This window comes from Natrix helvetica, assembly GCF_964273705.1.
Source record: "Natrix helvetica genome assembly, chromosome: 2".
Taxonomy (NCBI): Eukaryota; Metazoa; Chordata; class Lepidosauria; order Squamata; family Natricidae; genus Natrix; species Natrix helvetica.
This window is the reverse complement of record NC_138552.1, coordinates 18,105,326-18,132,311: the sequence shown is the minus strand read 5'-3', so window position 1 is coordinate 18,132,311 and position 26,986 is coordinate 18,105,326. Positions and strand designations below refer to the sequence as shown.

Here is a 26,986-nt window from a genome sequence, read left to right as displayed (position 1 = left end):
TGAGCTGAGTGAGTTTTTCCACCTCGGTTCTAAGTTGCTTCTCTCCTTGATCAAACTGTGTTAACGGCATGTTGAGTCAATGAAACTTTATCTGGTATCAATTTGCAATTCACACTAAGTCAAATATTGCACTATTTTAACTCGCAACTTGAATACAAGGTATAAAGTAAATGGAAGGTGTGTTTGATATGTTTGACGCATTGAGTTATTTATAAAAATAAAGGTGGGATATAAATAAATGATAAAATAAAAATATATAAAGCAATCTTTTTAGATTGTTTTATAACAAATAATGCAGGAATGTCTCGGGTTATGAACATTTGTTCAGCAAAGTTTGAAGTTCTTTGTTACCTTAGTGCTGGAAAAATTGTGATTCTGTCAGCTTCCTACAAGCAAGGTCAATAGGGAATGTTGGAAACAGTGGTCATATGAGGTCCTCACTTAACAACATGTGCAATCCTTGCTTAATGATGAGAACTGGGGTTTATAGAATTGCCATTGCTAAGTGACGTGGTTACATGATGTTGTGATGGCAATACTGGTCCCAATTGTCAACGTAAGCCAAAGATTACTTGTATTTTGCTTTTCCTCTGCAAAGGGAATCAAATCTGACCTGTTTCCACGGCGTTCATGAGGCTGTATCTGCTTCAGCAGAGGGAAAGTCTCATCTCTGTAGCATGTTTGTAAGCTATCTGCTTTGGAGAGATCTTGGCAACCAGCCTTTCAGCAGATAAATTGGGCTGAATATTCTAGCAGTCTGACTGGATTCATATAGTATTCTAAGCCATGGTTTATTTAATTGGGCTTTCCTGAATAAACTATATTTGGCTAAGCATACACTGAGTCATAAAAACTTCATTTATAAGCTCTTTATGATTGGGTTTACACAATATACAGAGTGCAAATGAAACAGAGTGTAATTTATAGTGGTTGCAATTGATCCATCACTTATTAGGATTACATTTCTCACTACACCAAGATTTGCTTAACGAATTATAATTGGCTTCATGCAACACATTATTACATAAACAACAGTCTAGTAACCACAAGTGCTGGTTAACACAAAACCAAGTGACAGGAAACACATGATATTTACCCAGTATGCCAATCGAGTCTCTGTGTAAAGAGTTAATTAGCTCAAGAGGTAGCCCTTTAGCTATTTCTTTCCATTGTATTGATTTATGTAATTGATTTATAACGTTTTAAACTGCTGTAATCATAACCCATTCCAAATAGTGTACATCAAAGCAAAGAACATAAAGTCAGGTGCTGCACAAATAAACTACAGAAGTGGTTGCCTGTAATCATCACAACATAAAGGCATTAATGTCCAATATGGTCTTCAATGCCTTGTGAAATGCAAAGAGGATCAGAAGACAACTGTATCTCCTGACAGCAGTTTTTTTGGGGGGGCGGGGGGGCGGGGGGGGGGAACGACAGCTATTTGTCCTGAGTGAGATCTTCATCAGGTCCTCTTGTAAAGTTTGGATTGGATGAGGAGAATCATATTTGGCAAGAAGGTTGCTGATGAATACAATATTATAGAATATTCTATTCTATTCAATAGAATAGAATAATAGGATAATAGAATAGAATAGAAATATGGAATTGAATGGAATGGAATAGAATGAATAGAATAGAAATATGGAATGGAATAGAATAGAATAGAATTAGAATCAGAATCAGAATAGAGCTGGAAGGGACCTTGGAGGTCTTCTAGTCCAGCCTCCTGAACAAGCAGGAGAACCTATACCATTTTAGATAAGTGACTGTCCAGTCTCTTCTTAAAAACCTCAAGTGATGGAGTACCCATGATTTCTGGTGGAAAGCTGTTCCACTGGTTAATTGTCCTCACTGTTAGGAAGTGTCTCCTTAATTCCAGGTTGCTTCTCTCCTTGATTAGTTTCCAACCATTGTTTCTTGTCCTGCCCTCCGGTGCTTTGGAAAATAATTTGACCCCCACCTCTTTGTGGCAGCCCCTCAAATAGTGAAATACTGCTGTCATGTCAGCCCCAAATTCTTCTTTTCTTTAGACTAACCATATCTAAAACCGGCAGCCGCTCTTCTTGAGGTCCTCCTTGCTAGATAGTTATATTGACAGTTGTCCAGTGTGGGAGGGCAGGAAGAGACCCTGGTCCAACCAGCTTCATGAGCGGTCTTTGCTGAATTCTTCCTTCCAAAAGAAAAGCTGTATGGTCAGGATGGGGATCAGTTTAATCTTCCCCAAATGGTTCAGTGGTGGGTTTCAATTTTTTTTTAGAACCTCTTCTGTAGGTGTGGCCAGCTTTGTGGGAGTGGCTTGCTGGCCATGTGACTGGGTGGGCATGGCCAACTTGCAAAATGTGGTGAAACTCACTTAACATCGGTCTTGCTTAGTAACCAAAATGTTGGCTCAGAAACTCTGGCATTTGAAGCAGGCAAGTCTTAAAGCTGTCAAGTTACAAGACCCTTGCACCCCTAACCCTTTAGGGGATAAAACCCCCAAGGGGTGTTCAAACTTGACAGCTTTAAGACTTGTGGACTTCAACTCCCAGATTTCCTCCTCTCCCTCTTCATCATGATGATGTGCAGACGGGCGGGGGGGGAGGGGAGGGAGCTGGAACCAATTCTAAACAGCACGGTAGATTTGTGGAACCTCTTTTATAGAAGAGGTTAGAACTGGTAGGAACCCACCCCTGAAATGGTTCCATTATCTTCTGATATGGGCAGAAGAAGAAACATGAAGCTTTCATTTCTGTTTCTCCTGACAAAAGAGTTTTCTGAAAAGACCAGCTATCAGATCCTCTTGCAAAGTTTGGAATGGATGAGGAGAGTCATATTTGGCAAGAAGGTTGCTGATGTATTTCAGTGGAATAGAATAGAATAGTTAATTGTTATAGCAGCGTCCTACAAAGTGATCAATCCTGTTGCAGCAAGTCACTTGCACAAACCATAGTAAAAATTCATTATAGTTAACAGAGAGCTCCAACCCAAAACTCCATAGATAAGGCACAATTTATGTAAATTCCAGTTGCTGCATTGGGCATCTCTGCACTTTCATCAAAATCTCTTTTTAATTTTATTTTTTAATGTGCCATCTTGACAATTTAAAGACTGTTCAGACTTGTCTTACAAAATACACAATATCCACAAAATCGGGGCAAAAAAAAAAAAGCTTAGCGAAGGCTGCCCAAATGAATTAACTTTACATACTGTCAATTTTATGTTGCTGAGGATTTCTTCAAATTAATTCCCATTGCTTCCATGCAGTTTTTTTTAAAAGATCTTATTGAATTGCAAATAACGTAAGCTCTGTTTTTGCTTGTGGAAATAAGCAAACAACCTTCAATTTGGAAGCATTAATAAGGAAGCCGAGGTATATACGAAAGCAAAGAATTTAAGCATCCTGTCTGATCCAGGTTATAACCCAGGGTTTTTTTTTTTGGGCACAATTCTGATCTGTCTCTCAAAAGTTGTGTCATAGACTTGCAGTTCAGGGTATAGATTGCTCCCAATATAAATGCATCTTTTTTATAGCCAACCGTTTCCTGACGCAGGCAGATAACTCCTAGAAGCAACATTTTTTTTTAAAAAAAAATGCTTTTCTCATTTGGGGCCTGTTGTATAAGATAGATAACCCATTTTTCACACATAATGAGACAGAAAATTACATTCCAGCTCCAGCCTAATTGTCTTTGTAGCATATGCATAGAGACATTTATGCCTCTTTTAAATGCAAATTTCATCTAGATCTCTTTAAGTGATGCAAACAGAAGGGAAGTTCAGAAACAAGTGGGGGGCATCCATCCATTTGCCCTAGACCAGTGCTTCTCAATTATTTTCTGTCATGCCCCCCCTAGGAAGAAGAAACATTTCGCGCCCCCCCCCCCGCGCGACTATAAATAGTATCATTTGTCTATAAAATTGTTATAAGTACACCTCTGCATAACATAGCACACCGGTCTTTCCTCGTCTCCCACCGTAGTCACATGCTTTCTTTCCTCTTTCCCTCTTACTTGTCTATCCTTCCTTCCACCCTCCCTTCCTCCTTCCCTTCCTTCCTGCCTCCCTTCCAGTTCCCTCCTTCCTCTTTCCCCCTGCCTGCCTGCCTTCTTTCCCTCCTGCTTATCTATGCTTTCTTCCTTCCTTGCACCTCCCTCCCTTCTGCCTGCCTGCCTTCTTTCCTCTTTCCCTATCCTCCTATCCTTCCTTTCTCCCTCCCTCCTTCCCTGCCTCCCTTCCAGTTCCCTCCTTCCTCTTTCCTCCTGCCTGCCTGCCTTCTTTCCCTCCTGCTTATCTATGCTTCCTTCCTTCCTTGCACCTCCCTCCCTTCTGCCTGCCTGCCTTCTTTCCTCTTTCCCTATCCTCCTATCCTTCCTTTCTCCCTCCCTCCTTCCCTGCCTCCCTTCCAGTTCCCTCCTTCCTCTTTCCTCCTGCCTGCCTGCCTTCTTTCCCTCCTGCTTATCTATGCTTCCTTCCTTCCTTGCACCTCCCTCCCTTCTGCCTGCCTGCCTTCTTTCCTCTTTCCCTATCCTCCTATCCTTCCTTTCTCCCTCCCTCCTTCCCTGCCTCCCTTCCAGTTCCCTCCTTCCTCTTTCCTCCTGCCTGCCTGCCTTCTTTCCCTCCTGCTTATCTATGCTTCCTTCCTTCCTTGCACCTCCCTCCCTTCTGCCTGCCTGCCTTCTTTCCTCTTTCCCTATCCTCCTATCCTTCCTTTCTCCCTCCCTCCTTCCCTGCCTCCCTTCCAGTTCCCTCCTTCCTCTTTCCTCCTGCCTGCCTGCCTTCTTTCCCTCCTGCTTATCTATGCTTTCTTCCTTCCTTGCACCTCCCTCCCTTCTGCCTGCCTGCCTTCTTTCCTCTTTCCCTATCCTCCTATCCTTCCTTTCTCCCTCCCTCCTTCCCTGCCTCCCTTCCAGTTCCATTCTTCCCTCCTTCCTTCTGCCTCCTTCCTGCCTGCTTGCCTTCTTTCCTCTTTCCCTCCGGCGTGTCTGCTTTTCTTTCCTTCCTTCCACCTCCCTTCTGCCCTTCTTCCCTCCCTCCCTGCCAGCAGCTCCTCCAGCATCCCAGCTGGAAGCAGCAGCACAACAGTCGCCGTTACCAGGAGCGAAGGGGTGGCGGTGGCAAGATCGGGCGACCGCCGCCCCTTTGTCCCTTCCCCAACAGCGGCTGTTGCGCTTCCGCTTCCAGACGGAATGCTGGCGGTAGAGCTGCTGGCGGGGAGGTGAGCTACGCGGTGGCGAAGACGGGCGGTCCCATGCTTCCCTCCCTCCCACCCCCGCCCGAGCAGGCTTCTTGCACAGCTCCAGCCCGCAGCTCCAATGAAAATCCACAGTCCGAAGTGCTGCCACTTCCAGGTGGGATATATTATGCCTCGCCCACGCCTTCGCCGCCGTTGCACCCAGATGGAAAGGGAGCCTTCGCGCCCCCCTTTACGGAGCCTCACTATTTGAGAACCGCTGCCCTAGACTGAGTTACTGGGCTATTGATTCAGATAGTTCAATACTGCCTCTGTTGAGTTGTAGCAATCACTCGGAATAAACCTGGATATTATGCGAAGCGCAGTCTATGGCTTCATATCCTGGCTTGTTCCGTGCTTGTAACAATTTCCTGAAATGGTTACTAGCTGAATACATCTGAAATCAGGAAAGGGATAAATTTGCCTATTTGTTCAAAGGAGCTACGAATTTTTGAATGGTTTTTAAATGAATGGTTGTAAGTTACGAAGGTGGGAAGTTAGCACCCACCCCTCTCCTAGAAAAATGACACATTAAAAGGGCAGAATATTTTCCCAAAAGGGAGGCAGAAACTCAGTTCTCCACCCCCACCTTTGTCAATGGGCCATTAAGGCCTGAGTCAGTCTATTCTACATAGCAAAGATCTACCTCCTTCAGGCAGAGCCATAATAGGAATCTCAAAGCCCTTTCATTACATTATCACCCAGCAAGAGTCAACCAAGCTTGGGACTCGGGTCAGCCTGCAGGGTTGTCCCTCCATGGCCCCTTGGGAGTCTGACAACCAATCAGAATACAAGCTCAAATTCAAAAACCCAGAGAGGGCATAAAACCCAGGCACTCTCAGCATCTCTTCCCTTTTTCCCCACTTGGAACTGAACCCAGAAGGATATTTGACAGGGAGAGAGTGTCAAATTCTGTAGCGTTCCACAAAGAAGAATGGGATGCTGTGGCTCAGTGGCTAAGACGCTGAGCTTGTTGATCAGAAAGGTTGGGAGTTCGGTGTTGGAATCCCTAGTGCCGTGTAATGGAGTGAGCTCCCGTTACTTGTCCCAGCTTCTGCCAAGCTAGCTATTTCGAAAGCATGTAAAAAAGCAAATAGAAAAATAGGGATCACTTTGGTAGGAAGGTAACAGCGTTCCATGCGCCTTCTGCGTTTAGTCATGCCAGCCACATGACCACGGAGATGTCTTCGGATAGCGCTGGCTCTTTGGCTTTGAAACGGAGATGAGCACTGCCCCCTAGAGTCGGAAATGACTAGTACGTATGTGCGAGAGGAACCTTTACCTTTAGCTTACCACAAAGAAGGGACCATAGATGAAATCCCCCCCTACCTGTGAACTTCAGTTGAAACCAACCGGAGAAAGGAGAAAATCTATAAAACAATGCCTCCCACCCCCTACCACCAAAGGCGGTTTAAATGGATACCTTGGTTGATGGTCTTGAAAACCAGTGAGGGATCACCCTTATCCTAACTTTGCCACGAGCCATGAAGACCTTTGGATTTCTTTTACAGCCTCCCTCCAACTCTCCAACTCTTCCCAATTTCTCTTACATTCGATCAGTTTGGCAGAGAATTATCCTGCCAACAGGGATGTCACGTGACATATCACAGCTCCCCCCTCGCTAAACTGGGGATGGGCGTGGCCAGTGTGTGATGCACCTGGCCTGTGGGCTGCGAGTTTGACTCCCCCCACCTGTGCCAAGGGATGAATAGCCTTCTGAGCTTTCTGAGCTGTATAATTTCTTTCAAACTTTCTATTGAACTAGAAAGACTAATAAGGGCATCTTTTTCATACTCTCTATTTCTCTATCTTCTTGTCCACTGTTGGAAGAAATCTGGGTTCAGTTCAGTGGTGGGTTCCTCTCCCCATTGCTACTGGCACGCTGCGCATGGGGCCGGGCGTCCTGATGGTGCACATGCGCCACGCACGCATGTGCACTCCACCGCCCCTGCAACACCCAGCTGCTTGTCGGAGGTCAAGTAGGCGCCACATGCTCTATGCGGGTGCACAATTGGTCAATTGCTTTAAAAACAGGTTTGGAATGCAGGCGGGTGGGTGGGCCAAACGATTTACTGTACCAGTGTGGTGGCCGCTGCTCCCGGCTACTACCGGTATGGCCGTACCGAGCCGTACCCACCACTGGTTCAGCTCCAAGTGGGGAAAAAGACACTGGATTCATGGAAGTTGCTTGGAAAGAAAGGTTATTGATGAACAGGATCACATGCCTTGAAGATCTTGGGCGAAGCAAAAGGGAAGAGATGCTGAGAGTGCCCGGGTTTTATGCCCTCTCTGGGCTTTTGAATTTGAGCTTGTATTTCGATTGGTTGTCAGACTTCCATGGGGCCATGCAGGGGCAACTCTGTAGGTTGTCTGTGTCCCAGGCTTGGTTGAGCCTTGCTGGGTGATGCTGTAATGAAGGGGATTTAGGCAATTCCTATTATGGCTCTGCTTGAAGGAGGTAGATCTTTGTTATGTAGAATAGACTGGCTCAGGCCTTAATGTCCCATTGACAGAGGTGGGGTGTGTGTGAGTTTCTGCCTCCCTTTTAGGGGAAATATTCTGCCCTTTTACTATTTCCTAAAATATTTCATTTTTCTAGGGGAGGGGTGGGTGCCTTAACTTCCTACACCACCCAGTGAAGAAGTGGAACGGCATTGGAATAAATAGCTTTATTTCACTACCAAAGCCAAATTAGCTAACGGTAAACTAACAAAACCTACTCTCCTCTAGCACTGATGATGTGACGTAGTTTGGTAATGAAATGTCTGCAAGAAAACAACCAGCTCAGAGAGCACCAAGGACGGTACAGTTCAACCCTAAGCTCCAAATATTCTCTTCCATCCATGCCAATTTCTTGATTTACATAATAATGTGTTCTATGAAGCAGATGTAATCTAGAAACAGTGTGGCGTGTGATTAATGACACTTATCATCAATAGTACTGTAATTCTGTTATGTCTGTTTGGTTCAGTAGAGTGTATGAATATCAGTGGGGGGGGATAAATGGAGCTGGAATGCAATACAATAAGCACCAGCATTGGGATTAATTTGCTCTGAATTTAAAAAGGGGGAGAAATGGCTTTCTAGCCTTGGAATGAATGACATCTTTGTCATCTCCAACACGATCTGTTACAATTACCGCAGACGTATAGCCCTTCCTCCTAAAACAATATTAGGCTAAGTCCTTGGGGCCCGTTGCCTGCAAAATCTTGCTAACAAGGAAGTTATGAAGCAACGGTTGTGCTGTTACTGAGAAAAAACCCTTGGCCAGATGTAGGAAAAAAACAGCCTCTCTTGTACTCTTCCCACCAATAACCCAACCTCTTTCAAGCATTCCAAGCATACCGTAGTCTCTTTTTCGACACAAAAGAAATGCCAAGAAAAATGGTATCGGGACTCAAGGTGTGCTTCTTTACACCAGAGCATGCTGGGCTTAAGACCAGGAATTTGTGGAGATTCCTAAGGCCTAAAGTGGATCACTGCAGAACATTCAGGATGTAATACAGCAGTGATGGCTAACCTTTTTGTCGTTGTGTGCCAAAAGTGCCCCAGTTGTGCCATGTTTTGGGCCTAAGAGGCCTCCCTGCAGCCTCCTGGGACCAAAAAACGGGCTGTGGGGGGCACACATATTATCACCCACACATGCGCATTTGACGCCTCCTACCCCCCCGTGAATGCACATGCCTCTCCTGCATGTACCCCCCACGCATGTGCAGCAGAGACCCAAAAATCAATTGGCCTGCAGGAGACGTGGGCGCATGAGCAGTAGAGCTGAGCTGGGGCAATGGCTCGCGTGCCCGCAGAGAGGGCTCAACATGTCACCTGTGGCACACATGCCATAGGTTCGCCATCACGGTAATTTAGGTTTCCTGCTGTATTCAGCTTGGAAAGTTTGTGCACATATTTTGTAGTAAATCTCTCAGGTGTGTATTGGTGGAAAGAGGTTTTTTTTTAACGTATGCGCGACTGCATCTCTGTGGATTGTTTACTTCCTTTGTGAGCCTTAGGAAAAATCTTTCATGCCATTGTTATACAGGTAGTCCATGACATACAGTTAATAACTATTCAAAGTTATGACAATGCTGGAAAAAGTGACCTACAAGTGGTCCTCACACTTACAGCTTGTCCCGTCCGACTCACCCCATCTAACTTGCCATGGGACAATTCAATACAGGAGAGAGGGAAGGAGTGAGGGGGAGAGAGAGAGAGAGAGAGAAAGAGAGAGGGGGGAGGGAGGGAGAGAGAGAGAGAGAAAGAGAGAGAGAGGGAGGGAGGGAGAGAGGAAGAGAGAGAGACAGACAGAGACAAAGCAAAAGAGAGAGAGGGGGAAGGGAGGGAGAGAGAGAGAAAGAGAGAGAGAAAGAGAGGGGTAGGGAGAGAAAAAGAGGGTGGAGGGAGAGGAAGAGAGAGAGAGAGGAAGGGAGGGAGGGAGAGAGAAAGAGAGAGAAAGAAAGAGAGAGGAGGGGAGGGAGAGAGAGAGAGAAAGAGAGAGGGAGGGAGAGAAAAAGAGGGCGGAGGGAGAGAGGAAGAGAGAGAGAAAGAGAGAGAGACAGAGACAGAGAGAAAGAAAGAGAGAGAGGAGGGGAGGGAGAGAGAGAGAGGGAGGGAGAGAAAAAGCGGGTGGAGGGAGAGAGGAAGACAGAGAGAGAGGAAGGGAGAGGGAGGGAGAGAGAAAGAGAGAGAAAGAAAGAGGGAGGGAGGAAGAGAGAGATATGAATTGAAGTGGGCCTTGTCTTCCTTTAAGTATGAATCTTCTCAAATTAGGCTATGTCAACTGCCATTCGGCTTGCCCCTCTCTTGAGTTATTCTGTCTTGGATTGCCTAGCGGTGAGTTGGCCATGGTGATTTGTCCTGCTGTGAGTTGACTGGGGTGGGTCGAGTTGCCCTATTTCAATTACAGTGCACCCATGGACACATGATCAAAATTTGGGAGTTTGGCAACTGGCAGGTATTTACTATGGTTGCGGTGTCCTGGAGTTATTTGATCACCATTTGTGACCTTCCTAGGAGGCTTTTGACAAGGAAAGTCAATGGGGAAAGTCAGATTCGCTTAATGATGGCATGGCTCACTTAATGACCACAGCAAAAAGGTCATAAAATCGGAGGCGACTCACTTAATTAATCACTTATTGATAGGAGTGCCAGTCCCAGTTGTGGTTGTAAGTCTAGGACTACCTGTATATTTGTGAGCAAAGAGTGTTGTTTACAATAGAAAAACCTACTGTTCAAGGAAGGCGCTATCTTGTATTATGCCTGACTGTGGTAGGTCTCTTTATGGCTCCAGGCCCAGCTAGTATCAATCACTTTTGAATGAAGACAGCAGACAGACAGGAAAAAAAAACGAAATACTAACTTGGGGAATTGGAAAGCTCCCACATCAGATACTTTAATACTTTCTTTGGAATTCCCTGGGATGCTATAAACCAGTGATGGAGAACCTTTTTTGCCTCGGGTGCCAAAGGCATGCGCACGCACAACCCCATTATTTAATGCGCCTCTGCGCCGTGCCCCCTGCACATGCGCATGTGATCTCCCTGCTGCCCTGCGCATTTGCACATGGCTTTCTTGGAGCCTGGGGAGGGCGAAAACGGCCCATTTGCTGACTTCCATTCCTACTGGAAGGCCCGTTTTTCTCTCTCCCTAAGCTCCAACGCCTTTATAGGAGCCTGAGGAGGGCAAAAAAACGGCCTTCCCCACTTCCCCGGAGGGCAAAAAGAGCCTGCTTTTCAATTTCTGGTGGGCTCAGAAGGCCCGAAAATCAGCTGGCCGGCACCCACATGCGAGATGGAGCTGAGCCTACCGATATGGCTCCGCATGCCACCTGTGGCACGCGTGCTATAGGTTCGCCATCATGGCTGTAAACCAAAGATACACTACGTTTGACCTAAAACGTTAGCGAAGACCCTCATAGAAAACAAGTTGCTGCTGTTCCGTGATTTTTTTTAAAAAAAGTGGCAGACATTGAGCAGATGTCATGAGATTTATTGGCTTTAATGGTGCTTCCTCGTTGTGCCAACCCATGGCTTTCCTTGTCTGGCACTTTCTGCATCTTCGTGGCCTCTCTTGCTGCAAAAGCTAATTCTCAACCAGGATGAAATAGATGCAGTTAGCCCCAGATGTGCTTTTTCCAAGAGGCAACTGGACTTCCTTTGTTTTTTTCCTCAAAGACGTTTTGCTTCTCACCCAAGAAGCTTCTTCAGTGTTGACTGAAAAAATTCCAGTCAGAACTGAAGAAGCTTCTTGGATGAGAAGCGAAATGCCTTCAAGGAAAAAAACAAAGGAAGTCCAGTTCCCCCTTAAAACAGCACCTTTGGGTCAACCATGACCTGGATGACTGAGAATCTCAACAGGTAAATGCCGTTAGAAGGATTTCCCACCAACGTACTCCCAATAACGCTACAGGGACTCTCTTCAATGTCTCCTCCCAGAGAGAAGGCTGTCGGATATGGAAGATGACCATGATGAAGGGAACCGACGGGCTGGGAATCCAGATCACTGGAGGCCGTGGATCCAAACGCTCCCCTCATGCCATCATAATTGCCCGGGTGGAAGAAGGTGGATCAGCTCACAGGTAGCACTTGTCGTGTGGGTCTTTTAATGCAAGTCTGTCTGTCTCAACTTTTAATTAGATACACCTGGGGATCAAAGCTCAAGGACAGCAAAGCCAGACATCCTGTGTACATTATTTGATTTATACTTGCTTGTTGGCCGGGATTGGTTCTCAAAGTAACTTTCGGTATTGAAATGCAACGTATAACAACAGCAATCCATAAATGAACTGGGAGGTTTTGAGTTTTAGTCTGGCCTTAGGGATCAAAGCCAGTTAGAAGACCTTGAGCCAGAGGTGGTATTCAGCAAATTCTGATCAGTTCTGGAGAACCGGTAGCGGAAATTCTGAGTAGTTCGGAGAACTGATAAATACCACCTCTGACTCTCCCTGCCCCCATCTAGTCTCTGCCTCCTGAGTCCCAGCTGATCAGGAGGAAATAGGGATTTTGCAGTAACCTTCCCCTGCCACGCCCACCAAGCCACACCCACCAAGCCACACCCACCAAGCCATGCCATGCCCACAAAGTCACGACCACAGAACCGGTAATAAACATTTTTGAATCCCACCACTGCCTTGAGCCAGCCATTTTTTCTCAACTCAAAGAAAAAGGCAATAGTGAGCCACTTCCAAAATCTTGCTGAGAAGACTGTGTGGAAGGGAGGGAGGGAAGGAGGGAAGGAAGGAAGGAAGGAAGGAAGGAAGGAAGGAAGGAAGGAAGGGAGGGAGGGAGGGAGGGAGGGAGGGAGTATCCCGAAGGTGCTTTTTCAGGAGGCAACTTGAGTTTCTTGTTGTTGTTTTTTCTTTTGAAGACGTTTTGCTTCTCATCCAAGAAGCTTCTTCATTTCTGACAGGATAGTGGGGAATGGGGAATGGGGAGTGAATCCTGTCAGAGAAAACCTCTTCAAAAGAAAGCAAACAAAAAACAACAACAAGAAAGTCCAGTTGCCTCCTGAAAAAGCACCTTTGGGATAACCATGACCTGGATGACTGAGGATCTCTACAGAAGGAAGGGGTAATTTATTGTTATAATTTTATTATACAGGAATGTCCGCTCCCACTTGTTGCCAGAAAAGTTTTGGCTTTCTTGGTGGTGAAGGGACCCATTTGCTCAATCTTCTGGATTTATCATGTTGCATTTGTTTTTGTTTTTGCATTCCTACAAGAACTCCTCGCTAAAAATATTTCCTAAGCTTTTCCTCTCAAAAATATTTTTTCTAAGGTGTCCCAGTAACCCCGAGTAGCTTATTGGTAGGGGGGGGGGGGCGCGGAAGCATGCTTGTTCTTGTTATTATAACCCTCAGAGAAACAGATCTCTGTACCTAGAGATTTAGCAAGAATACAAAATGTAAGACTTGAAAAATAAGGAAGTGAAATTATGAACTTGCTTTGTTCTCCAAACAAAACCTGCTAAGGGATTAAAATCCTTTTGATGGGGTGTCCTCCTGCCTGTGGCAGATTCAAGGTAAATGATGCTTTTCTCCCCTCACCACTACATATATTGTTTCACTAGTAATAAATTTAAAGGTAGAGAAAACCGAACAGTGTTGAACAGGCTTCTTCTGGAAAGTTTAAGACTTCAAATATTTTTCGGACTATAAGACACACCGGTGTATAAGACACACCAGGATTTCGAAGAGGTAAGTAAGTAAAAAACGTTTTTGCCCTCCCTCGCCCCCAGGAGCACTCTGCAGGCTTCAGCGGGGCTGGGGGAAGGCAAAAACGCCACCATTTTTGCAAAAACCGGGCGGAAAATGGGTCGTTTTTCACAAAAACGAAGGTGTTTTTGCCTTCCCCCAGCCCTGTTGAAGCCTGCAAAGTGCTGCTGGGGGCTGAGGGACAGCAAAAACACCTCGGTTTTTGCAAAAAACATCCCGTGTTTCTCTCATTTTTCACAAAAATGGGATGCGGGGGCGGGGCTTCAGGAGGCCAAAAATGGATGTATTCGGTGTATAAGACACACCAACATTTCCACGCTCTTTTAAGGGGGGGAGAAAGGTGCATCTTATACTCCAAAAAATACAGTACATTAAAAGGACAACGCTAATTGGTACATACAACTACTGTAGACCTTGACTTACAACTATAACTGAGCCCAAAATTTCCGTTGCTAAGTAAGACATGGCTAAGTAAATTTTTGCATTCATTTTTTTAACCTGGCACAGATAATTGTACATATTTGTTTTTAAATCTGTGCATCCTTGAACATGGATGGAATCAGTGGTGGGCTGCTGGGGGTTGGCAGGGGTTCGGGAGAACCAAAGCTAAGATTCTATGCAGTTCAGGAAACCCCCAAATCCCACTCCTGGATGGCCCCACCCACCACTCCCCTCCCAGGAGTCCCCACGTGGCCCATTTTGGATGCAGGTAAGTTGCATGGTGCGCGTGGAGGGTCGGGAGGGCAAAAAAGAGCCTACCCGAACTTCAGGAAGGCAGCAAATGGGCCTCTTTATGGCCTCCAGAGGGCCTCCGGAGCCTGGGTAGGCCTCCTTCACCCTCCTGGAGGCTTGAGGAAGGCCTCCAGAGCCCGGGAAGGGCAAAAACGCCTCCCCCCCCGCACGGTGGTGCAAAAGGCCGATTAGGCCACACCCACCATGGCCACGTCCACCCAGCAACCGGGCAGAGAACCCCTTACTAAAGGTTTTGAAGCCCACCCCTGGATGGAACCAAGGTATACTATATTGCCAAAAGTATTCGCTCACCCATCCAAATAATCAGAATCAGGTGTTCCAATCACTTCCATGGCCGCAGGTGTATAAAATCAAGTACCTAGGCATGCAGACTGGTTTTACAAACATTGGTGAAAGAAGGGGTCGCTCTCAGGAGCTCAGTGAATTCCAGCGTGGAACTGTGATAGGATGCCACCTGTGCAACAAATCCAGTCGTGAAATTTCCTCGCTCCTACATATTCCACAGTCAACTCTCAGCTGTATTATAACAACGCGGAAGTGTTTGGGAACGACAGCAACTCAGCCACGAAGTGGGAGGCCACGTAAACTCGTCCAAAATCAGTGTGTGACCTCACAAATGCGCTTCTGGAAGAATGGTCAAAAATTCCCATCAACACACTCCTGAACCTTGTGGACAGCCTTGCCAGAAGAGTTGAAGCTGTTATAGCTGCAAAGGGTGGACCGATGTCATATTGAACCCTATGGATTAGGAATGGGAAGTCACTTACAGTAAGTTCATATGTGAATAAAGGCAGGTGAGCAAATACTTTTGGCAATGTAGTGTATCTGCAGGGTAACTGGATCTTTTCATTTCTCAGCAGAATTCTTTTGATTAGAGGAATGAAAGAAAAAGCTGTTTTGGAGATCTGTCAATTGAAGGAAGGACAGAGGCAAATTATTTCCTAGAAAAAAAAATCTCTATTGTGATTGCACGACTTGGCTATCTCACTGGTGCTTTTCAACAACATAGCCAGCCAGCCTGCCTTCACCAATTTCTTATCCTCCCATTGCAGTAGGCCACGGGTGTCAAACTTGCAGCATAGCGTTGCTGTCACATGACGTATCACAATGTTTTTTCCCCTTCGCGGAGTGGGGTGGGTGTGGCCTACCCAGGACGCATCTGTCCTGCGGGCTGCCAGTTTCACACCCCTAGACTATAATTCCCATAGTTCCAAGCCAAGTTGGGAAAGGCAGTAGTAGGCACCTAGTCCAGGATCTTCTGCAAATCTAAAGCCAAAATACTGCTACAACTACAATGACTAAGGGTTTCCTTCTTCAACTCAATTTGTCCTGTGGCAAATAGAATCTCACTCCCAGCATTAGGAATCAGCATTCTTCCTCTTTCTGCAGAATGGAAGAATTTGTAAGATTAAAAAGAAAGAAAGAAAGAAAGCCAATCTTTTATAGCACAATTTACTGCATGTAATCTGTCTGCCCTGCGATAAAACTTTCATTAGCACTGGAAAAGGAATATAGATCACCAAGGGAGCATTGTACGTGTTATCTGTATGAGCACAAGTAGATCTAATATAAAGTAGATAGTTATAGAGGGGCTATCAAGAGTTTTTCCAGGCTTAACTTAATATGACCTAACTTAGATTTCAAGGTCATTAACTAGCTCTGCATCCAAGCCCAAAACCATGCAAGATTTAAAAAAAATTGCTGACATTTTACAAAGTTGTAGCTTTTGGGAGTTTGTAGTCTGCCCAGGTCCAGGGGGGGAAAAATTGTCTTGGCATTAGCCAACCTAGGTGCAGCCCATCAAAGTATTGAAAATACAATCCATGTTGGGTGGGGTGCAATTCGACTTCTAAGTACTAAACCTTAAAGACAAATTCTTAAAAGAAAAGTGATACGTGAGAATTCTTGCCTTTTAAGAATTTCCTTGGGAAGAAGTTTTTGTTTGTTTGCTTGCTTTTGTTTCTGACATGGGTTTCTGGCAGTGAGTTGTGGGATTTCCTTTCCCCAATGAGAAATTAGATCAAATTCTCAAGCTTAGGAGCCTTGGCGTGAACGTTTCCACCGACTAAAATAAATAAATAAAGGCTTAAAGGGACTTGGCCATTAAAAACAGCATCTCAATGCTTAATGCGGGGAAGGGTTGACCAGAATGAGTCCATGCAGCGTGAACCACTCCAGAACAAATGAGTGAAAATTCATTGGTAGAGCTGACCTACTTACGAGTGATGCTGTTCGAGTTTATAAAGCACTCTGAGACTCTCCAGTGGAAAGTGTTAAGTAAACATGGAGTTGAATATTCATTATTTAAAAAATGCAGACACAGTTTGTGGTGTTCACCTTGAAATTTCCCTCTGAAGAGGATGGGATGGAGTCATGTTTTCCAGATCAAGCATGGCCACTTATTTGTCCATTTCTTAATCTTGGGATGGAGGCAGTTGTGGGTTCCTCTCCCCGTCGCTACCGGTATGCTGCTTACGGGGCCAGGCATCCTGTTTGTGCATGCACGCTGCGCACATATGCGCACTCATCCATCCCAGCAACACCCAGCGGCTTGTCGGAGATCGCGCAGGCGCCGCGTGCTGTGTGCGCGTGTGCAATTGGCCGGTTGCTTTAAAAACAGGTATAGAACGAGGGAGGATGGGCCAAACTGGCCACCGTACCGCTGCCGGCTACTATCAGTACGGCCGTACCAGACCGTACAAGCTGGAACCCACCACTGGATGGAGGTAAACATTTACTAAGGAAAATTTTAGCTACAACTACCCAGGCTTGTCTTTGACCCCTGATATCATGATGAGATTTCCAGCTTGTCAAGTCCTCTTTTAACTCTGAAGAAGCTAAGCACGCGAGGGCAGGAGGGTTTTTTTGGGGGGGAGGATGGTATAAAGCCTATTTTGTTCTTTATTTTCTTAGAGACGGCAGGCTGAAGGTGGGTGATGAGCTTCTAATGATCAATGGCCAGTCCTTGGTTGGTCTGTCCCATCAAGATGCTGTTGCTCTACTTCGGTCAGCTGAAGGCCTGGTGTACCTAGTAGTGTCAAGCAGGGTAAGTAATTTTATGTATATGATTTCATCTGTTAAAGAAAGCAGTACAAGATTCTTTTCATGAAATGGGATCACCTTTAGCTTAGAGTTGAAAATGCAAAACTGACTAAGAAAAAAGAAAGAATGGGTGGATATCTATGAATCTACCTTATAAGAGGATTTGGTCAATTAGCTCAGGACTTGGAAAACTTTTTTTTTCCTACGAAGGGCCATTAAAACCATGGAGAGAATCAGCTGAGAATTGGAGTTGGCAGCAGGTAGAATAAGAACACTTTTTAAAATCAGGATGTTATAAAAGGTTCCCCTCGCACATATGTGCTAGTCATTCCTGACTCTAGGGAGCGGTGCTCATCTCCATTTCAAAGCTAAAGAGCCAACGCTGTCCAAAGACGTCTCCATGGTCATGTGGCCAGCATGACTAAATGCTGAAGGCACACTGAATGCTGTCACCTTCCCAACAAAGGTGGTCCCTATTTTTCTACTTGCATTTTTGCATGCTTTTGAACTGCTAGGTTGTCAGAAGCTGGGACAAGTAACGGGAGCTCACTCCATTACATGGCACTAGGGACTCAAACCACCAAACTACCGACCTTTCTGATCGACAAGATCAGCGTCTTATATTGTAGAGCAAAATGGATGCTTTAAAAACTTGCAGATGTTTAAAACATTCATCTTATCTTTTAAAATTTCTGAAACTTCCAACAAGTGTTGGCATTTTTGCAGTGAGTTCAGCTTCAATTTGGTATAGAAATCCTGGTTCAATCCTTAGTCGGGTAGAAGCTCCATTTCCCTATTCTGTAGGAATCCAATCAACCATATCATACTATATGTAAGATTGATTGAATCCTATTATGACTCTCAGAGAAAGTGCTTACTATCTTGTGATGAAATAACTCAAGGAGTGGGAAGCAAGCAGATAGCTATTGTTGACCTCTCAGACCAGGTTGGCTAATTATCAGGAATGATGGTAACTGTAGTCCAACAATAGCTAGGAGGTCAAAGATTCCCGATCCTTGGAACTGACAACAAAAATAATTTCAGTTGCATGAGTATATTTTCAGAATTGATGTCTATTGTAGGTCAGGGGTTTCCAACCTTGGGAACTTTAAGAGTTGTGGACTTCAACTCCCAGGATTCCTCAGCCAGCCATGTCTTAACATTGTCAAAATTGGAGACTCTGCTATAGCTGACTGTATAAATTTAAATTTTGGTCCTATAATTGAACAAGTATCCAATTGCATTCATGTTTAGTGGAACAAGTCTTAAGATGTGAAACACTAAAGTGACTTCAGCAACAGTTGGAGTTATTCACTATCCAACATATTTGGCAACATCTTGCTTTTCTCTCATTGGTATCAGTTAAAGCATTTAGAATGGCTGTCAGTAAGCTTGTTCTTAGTTGATGGAGTTCAGCTCCTTGCCAAATTGCTCCATCTTTCCATAAATTCTTCTTGCACTTACACCTTCTGTGCAACTGACTTAAAATCTTGGAGGAAGTAGCTCTGCCAAAAGATGTTTTATGTGAACTAAAAGCATACATTTCTTTTATTATTGCAACTGGGGTGGATAACAGTATGCATTTTATCAGTTGTATGTCATTTGTGCAATAAAAGCACAAAGCTAACTAAACTATTTAAAAGCAGTGTGGCATCCATTTTTGCAAGTGAAACCAGAGAGGAATTTTGCCCAAACATGTTTGGTTCCTGATCTTCCATCACTTGGAGAATCAACTGTTAACTCTGAATGGCATTTGTCAAATGGAGTCCACGGGAAAGGCAATGCTCAGCTGTACTTTTTGGTAAATTTACTGATTGGAAAACAACTGTGTAATGCTGGAAAGAATTGTTTCCCTCTAGTCAAGATATCCACTCCTTCAGATGCAGTCTTTCAGTTCCCTTATCCTAGAGCAGTGATGGTGAATCTTTTTGGCACTGACTGCCCAAACCGGAACGCATATGCATGCATGCTGGCCAGCTGGTCTTTGGGCATCCTGTGCTCCGGCACAGATGAAAATCAGCTGGCCGGTGTGCATGCACGTACCGGAAACCAGAAGAGCAGCTGGAGACAGCAGAAATGCCCACAGGGAGGGCTCTGCATGCCACCTTTGGCACACGTGCTATAAGTTTGCCACAGTGGTGGGTTCCGGATCCTGGTGCAATCAGCGTGCGCGGAAGCGCCAAAGAGCTCAAATATAGGTAAGGAGGGCAGGTGGGCCCTCCAGAGCACCGTACCAGAACGGTGCTCCTGGCAGGTACCGGTAGGCCCGTACCTGGGCATACCACCTGCAACCCAGCACTGGTTTGCCATCACGGTCCTAGAGTAACTTCCCAAAAAAACTGTCTCTAAAAGCAGCTAGAATGCTTTAGAAATAGCAAAATGGGAGGCTGGAAACCTACTACATGGCAATTATATGAAAAGCAATTATTTTGACAGGAAGCTGCTGCTTATTTATGAAATTTATGTGGTGCAGGTTACAACTAAGTGTTGGGATTATGGAAATAGGTTGCCTTCAAGTATGGGAGGTTTATAGGTGGTCTCCTTATTTAGGACCACAACTGGGGTTGACAATTTGATCATTGTGGTCGCTAAGTGAAACCATGATTGTGCTTATGATCTTACTTTGGCTTTGCTTTGTAAACATAAATGCGGGAATTGGTCACAAAATTACTTTTTCATCATAATTGCAAACAGTCACTAAACAAGGACTTTCTTTAGGTTTGAATGAGCTAATTCATTCTTCAACATGTCCAATGATCTCAGGTGCATGAAAGATGGAAATTAACTTTTTTTTTTAAAAAAAAAGCAACAACCTATCTTTCCAGTATTAGCAGCCAAGAGAAGCCTTGGTGATTGATCATTTTCTATAATGTGATGCTTATTTTATAGGATTGCTGTGCTGAATGGAAGTATTCATATACATAATGGCAAGTATTATTTTTCCCTTCTTGTAGGAAGGAGCAGAAGAAGATGTTCTTCATTATCCATCTACAAGTTTGCCAGACCTAATTAGCACTTGTTCTGCTCAGGATACGGCCACCTGGATTGACAATAAGGAGAATGAAGCCCCGGAAGAGGAGGATGGAAAGGCCCCGGAGTCAGGAGTCCTGGAACCTGTAAGTATGATGTCTGTGAAGATGCTCAATCATCCAGGTCATGGTTTACTGTGGCCCACTGGCAGCCAGCAGAGCTGGCAGCAGAGTCTGACAGTGAGGAGGTTGGGGAGGAACATGGGCCATTCTTGGTGGTTGAGGAAAGTTCAGATGAGAGCTCTTTGTCGGAGGCAGAGAGGGAGTTAGACAGAAGAACAGCTGGAGCCTGTTCCCAGGGTGCACATGCGCAGAGCTGCCAGAAGACAAGAACAACTAAGAAAGCAGGGTCGACTTAAGAGTAAAGCCACACCTTGGAGGTGATTGGCCCCTCCCATAGGAAACAAAAGAGGAGCGAATGGGGAGTGGGCTTTTGCAGGAAACAATTCGTTCATTCGGTGGTGTCAAGAGTGGAAAGTTCTGTTTGTGATTATAAGAGACTCTGGGTCAAGTTTTGCTTTGCCCTGTGTTTGGAAACTAGTTATCTGGCAGCTCTCCAAACGAGATAAGGTGCGTGTGGATAAACATTCCTCTGAAAGACTGTTTGCTAAGCCTTGCTGACTGTGAATGAAAGGAATTCACAGTAGTGTTTTGTCGGGACCAAGACTTTGTTTCTTGCTTTCTAAGGAAGACTGGGTCAGAACATGATTGTCCCAAAGGTACTTTTCCAAAAGACAACTGGACTTTCTTGATTTTTTCCCTTGAAAATGCTTCATTTCTCATCCAAGAACTTGGATGAGAAGTGAAACGTTTTCATAGAAAAAAACCCCAACAAAGTCCAGTTGCTTTTTAGAAAAAGCACCTTTGGGACTTTAAGTATGAATTTTCACATATTGGCCAACTCAGCTTTACATAGCTAAAAATCTTACTTGGGTTGGTCTCCAAAACAAAATGTTGAAAATGGTTAGTTCTTGGCTATACAAACCAGGTATTTAGGCTAAACTGGGAAATTGAAAAACCCTCTAGAAGAAGGCAGTGACAAATCACTTTTGTAATGTTGCAACAAAGCTAGATAGATGTCTCCATGACATCGTAAGGAGGAGTCAACTTCTATTGAAAAGATACTTTTCTTTACAAGTCAATTCCACTCAAAATTCTTTTTTTTTAAAGAGCAGGCAATTTTTATTTATGTACATGTACACCTTGGAGGTATGTATTTTGTCTGCATGTATAGAGCATTGTATGAGAAAATTGAGATAAGTTTGCATATTTAGGAATTTAGGAAATGTGAATGATGTAAGCTTGCTTAAAATTGCAAGTCAAATGACATTTATCACTTCCCTGGAATACTATTTGAACAAATATTGATTAACAAGTTGGTCGTTTCTTTTAGCAATTGCAGCTGCTTTAGGGATATAGCAGAGAATCTTATTTTGCTTTCTTGAGAAAGACTATCATTGCAATTTACTAAAAAAAATTCGGACATAATGTTCTTTGTTAAATTAACCATGATGGCTTATTAGATCAAGATTGTCTATGCTCTTGTTCTTTTATAAAGCATAATGAAAAATGGCCAGCATCAACCACAGTTCTCCCTCAAGAAGAAACTGGTTTAATTTGACTAGAAGAGGAAGGGAGCAGATAAGCACAATTCCATTTCAGTCCACTTAGATCAACATTTATTGACTTTCAGTGATTGGACTTCAGTTTGTCACTGTGGATTACTTTCATATTTAATATTTCATCTTAGCCAAATTCCCAATGAACTCCTTGTGACCTTTTTAGAAGATATTGTACTTTGTATATATATATGTCAGGTTTCTTTCCTAGCTTCTTCTTACCTCATTCTTCGTGCAATATATTGATTCTTATCTGCTCTTGATGGCTGTTTTAGTTATTTATTTATCAATTACCATCTGGAGCTTTTCAGTTTGATATAAATATTATAGAAACTCCTGCTCCAAAGAATTAAACTGGACCTAGGAAGATATGGAAGCTCCCACATCAGTGGTGGGTTATGTCTGGTATGCCCCGGTATGGACGTACCGGTACCTGCCGGGAGCAAAAGGTACTGTTCTGGTACGGTGCTCTGGAGGGCTCACCCGCCCACCCACGCTCCTTACCGATATTTGAGGTTTTTGGGGCTCACGCATAAAGTGTGCACGGCGCCTGTGTGACGCTCCGCCGAGCAGCTGGAGCATCGCAGAGGTGTCGCAGAGCACCGTGGCCGCTAAGTACGCATCAGTGTGCTGTGCGTGAGTGCATGCGCGCTGCATGCATTCATGTGGTGGACGCCTGGCCCCGTTGCACCGTACCAGTTGCACCGGGATACGGAACCCACCACTGTCCCACATCCTCAGTTTGGAAATATCTGGCCCAATATCCTCTTCCCTATGATATATAAATTGCTTGTGGCTATTTCAAATTCCAAGCAATGGATTATGGGCAGAAACATAAAAGAGAGCAGGATATCTTTGGGTAATTGAAGGGGTTAGAGCTGGAGGATAAAACATATCTAACCATAGAGGAATGAATTAAGATAAGGAAGCTAGCTTTATTTATGTCAACCATATTAGCCATCCATTTGTAGGGTTAAGCATGCTTGGAAAATGATGAGAAGTATTTGCACAATTATATTTCTGCTACGCATTAAAGAGCCACATCTTTTTTCAGGCTTCTTTAAGAATTGCATTAAAAACACAGATGAAACACCCAGTGGTGGGATTCAGCCAATTTGCACCTATTTGGGAGAACCGGTTGTTAACTATCTAAGCAGTCCGGAGAACCGGTTGTTGGACGAAATCTCTTTTTGGTTTTTTCCCACTTTACAGGGCTAATCCTGTAAGGAAGGCAGGAAGGAAACATTCTGGTGTTGTTTCTAGCCTAATCTTTATTGCCCTGTTTACAGAAACTGCCTCTCCAGTTAACCCTTATTACATTGTCACAGCTAAGGCAAAGCGCCCGTCGACCTGAGTGACATTGAGTTGGCCACACCCACCCAGTCACATGACCACGGAGCCCTGCCTAACCAGCTGGTCATTAGGGCAATTAAATTATTGGAATCCCACCACTGGAAACACCCCTTTAAGGAGTTGCATCTTTTTCAGATTTGTACAGAGTGAAAGAGGCAGCTGCTTTAATGAGGAATAGGGAGTTGGTCTCCTTGCAAAGTGTCATAACTTATTTTCTTAATAGTTTTTTTTCCCAGTGTACATAGTGGTATTTCTGGTGCAGAATATACAAGCCTTTTAAAGGTTAGGAGGTGTTAGATTTGGGAGAGATTAGGTGACTAGCATAAGAGTTTGAAGATTGTGATTAGAACAATAAAGTGAGTGAATTAATGTATTAGTCTGGGGGTGTCAAACTCAAGGCCCAGGGACTGATAGAACCGGTTCGAGGGCGTGGCAGTCTGAGTTACTATCTACTCGACCGAACTGGTAGGAACCCAACTCTGCCTCCCAGGCTCCATTTTTAGCTGCAATGCGTCGTCCGTCCCCCCCGGAGTTCTATTTTCATTGGCAGAGGGGGGCAGGAGGCCGTCGCAGCTGAAAATGGAGCTCTGGAGCCCGTTTCCGCTGGCAGAGTGCTCGGGCCACCATAGACACCCCCGATACGAGTGACGTCAATGCCATGCCCACCCTGGCCACACTCACCCCCCCCCAAGGTCAAACACAACCCTGATGCAGCCCTCAATGAAATCGAGTTTGTATACCTGTGTACTAGGCAGATGATGTAGGTGCTTCATCATTGGAGGTTTTTAAGAAAAGACTGAGCCGCCCCAAGTCTAAAAATGGTATAGGGTCTCCTTTTTGAGCAGGTGGTTGAACTAGAAGACCTCCAAGGTCTCTTGCAGCTCTATTCTGATTCAATCACATTCTGTAACAAAATAGAACAAAAAAGCTCCAAAAAGTGTCAGCAGCTATTAGGATTTTAAATCTTGGTCAGCTACTGCGGTATTGGCAATGTTGAGACAGGGGATTAGTGGTTTCACCCTGTAAGACAACTCCCTTCACATTTTGGGTAGAAATGAGACTGCCCAAGGAGACAGATCAATCCACAGGAGTTTACAGGAATCACACTGTTAGTTCAGAGAATGAGGTACAACAGAGCAAGGACATATTTGAAAGCACAAATTGGATCTAACTGTCTAATTGAATCAGAATCTGAAAGGCAAGTCTATAATTGCAATAAAATATTAAAGTCCAAGCATTAAAATTTTATAATTGAGTAATTGAATAGATTTATGCCCAGCTAAGGAGTAGCAGCACCTGCCTATTCTACGATACTTCCAGAAAATAGGTCACGTATGATGCAGTAGATTGGCTTGTACATATGCAGAATCACATGGCAGCGAGATGACGAGCAGTACATGACTTTGATAAACAAATACCTAAATAAATAAAGACGTTAAGACAATACAAGTGGTCCTCGACTTATGACCATAATTGAGCCAAAAATTGCTGTTGTGAAGTGTGACATCTGGTGTTTGCCCCATTTTATGACTTTTCTTGCAACCGTTGTTCAGTGAATCCCTGCAGTTGATAAATTAGTAACCCGGTTGTTAAATGAATCAGGCTTCCCTATTGACTCTGCTTGTAAAAAGGTTGCAAAAGGTGATCACATGATCCCGGGACGCTGCAGCTGTCATAAATATGAACCAGTTGCCAAGTACCTGAATTTTGATCACGGGGAATACTGCAAAGGTCATAATTGTGAAAAATGACCATAAGTCACTTTTTTCAGTGCTGTGGTAACTTTGGACCCTAAATGAACTGTTGTAAATTGAAGACTACTTGCCCTTGTATTTGAAGAACCTGCTTAATACATTCAGTTGCATTCAGACAACACACTAACCCTGGCAAGGGTTAAGGTGGGTCAAAGTAAGGTTCTACATTTAGGCAAGAAAACTAAATGCATGGGTATAGTATAGGTGGTACCTTGCTCAACAGTAGTAATTGTGAGAGGGATCTTGGAATCCTAGTGGACAATCATTTAAATATGAGCCAGCAGTGTGCAGCAGCTGCCAAAATAGCCAACACAGTCCTAGGCTGCATCAACAGAGGGATAGAATCAAGATCATGTGAAGTGTTAATACCACTTTATAATGCCCTGGTAAGGTCACACTTGGAATACTGCATTCAGTTTTGGTCGCCATGATGTAGAAAAGATGTGGAGACTATAGAAAGAGTGCAGAGAAGAGGAACAAAGATGATTAGGGGACTGGAGGCTAAAACCTATGAAGAACGGTTGCAGGAACTGGGTATGCCTAGTTTAATGAAGAGAAGGACTAGGGGAGACATGATAGCAGTATTCCAATATCTCAGGGGTTGCCATAAAGAAGAGGGAGTCAAAATATTCTCTAAAGCACCTGAGGGCAGGACAAGAAGCAATGGGTGGAAACTAATCAAGGAGAGAAGCAACTTATAACTGAGGAGAAATTTCCTGACAGTTAGAACAATTAATCAGTGGAAGAGCTTGCCCCCAGAAGTTGTGAATGCCCCAACACTGGAAGTCTTTAAGAAGATGTCGGATAGCCATTTGTCTGAAATAGTATAGGGTTTCCTGCCTAGGCAGGGGGTTGGACTAGAAGACCTCCAAGGTCCCTTCCAACTCTGCTATTGTATTGTGAGCCTTTTTTTTTGCAGCTGAGTCATTTAGAACTGAATGGAAGAATAAGAACTGATAAAAGAATTCCCTATGAAGAAAATTTGAACAATGTATTTGTGAACTTACTACTAGTTGAACTTGATGTGAACGACTTTTTTCCTTTGTTATAGCTTCTATATAGCTTAGAAACTAGTGATAGTTTTCACTTAATCACCCTAACTGGGATGAGCAACTCCATCGCTAAGCAATGTGGATTTTAAATGAAACTTCCTGTAACTGTTCTGCTTAGCTATGACATTTCCAGCAATTCAAGTCTCTGTCATTGAGCGAATTCCACATGGTCATTAGGTGTGGACCCATCTGGATCCAAACCAATCAAGGAAGAAAGTGACTGCCTTCACTTCCAACTACCCCATCCACCTCTGTCTCCTCTTCTCTGCCCTTTTGGCTCCCTACCTACCTGCTTTGATCAGCTGCATCCACCACCCAGCTCTGCCCACCACTCTTGTGTCTGCTATATCCCGGGCCACTAGTATATCAGCTGGGTTTTTCTGTTGTAAAAGGAGCCCAAATACCCTTAGACCAGGGGTGTCCAACTCAATGTCATTGTGGGCCACGTCAGGGTTGTGTTTGACCTCAGGAGGGCAGGAGTGGGTGTAGCCAAGGAGGGCGTGGCCAACTTGATGCCACTCGTGTCAGGGGCACCTGTGGTGGCCTGAGTGCTTTGCTAGTGAAAACAAGCTCCCAACCTCCGTTTTCGGCTACGACCTCCTGCAACCCTCTGACCGCAAGCAGCCCTCCCAAGCTCCATTTTCACTGGCAGAGGCACTGCGGGTCAGTCCATCACTGTTTCCAGGACAGCCCTGTAGATCTAAGCACCCTGAAGGCTGGATCCAGCTCCCACACCTTGAGTTTGACACCCCTGCCCTAGACCAGTGAGCTCTTTTTTTTTCTTTCAGTAGTAACCAAAATGTATATATGGAAATTCTCGAACTTCCAGGTCATAATCATCCAAAAGGTACTTTTTCAAAAGACAACTAGGCTTTCTTGTTTTCCCTTGAAAACGTTTTGCTTCCCGTCCAAGAAGCTTCTTCAGTTCTGACTGAATGGTGGAGAATGGAAGTATGCAAGGATT

The 26,986-nt window shown here is 44.4% G+C and overlaps 1 protein-coding gene across 5 annotated transcripts in view; it reads left to right on the top strand.

Moving 5' to 3' along the window:
• Window positions 1–26,986, top strand: part of PDZD2 (PDZ domain containing 2) — a 361,218-nt gene that overhangs the window by 250,555 nt on the left and 83,677 nt on the right. For all 5 annotated transcript variants that reach the window (XM_081942592.1, XM_081942591.1, XM_081942595.1 and 2 more), the window contains 3 exons: window positions 11,644–11,786; window positions 17,087–17,219; window positions 20,170–20,331. In XM_081942592.1, coding sequence (XP_081798718.1) covers window positions 11,644–11,786; window positions 17,087–17,219; window positions 20,170–20,331 — 438 coding nt within the window. The remainder of the gene's footprint in view (window positions 1–11,643; window positions 11,787–17,086; window positions 17,220–20,169; window positions 20,332–26,986) is intronic.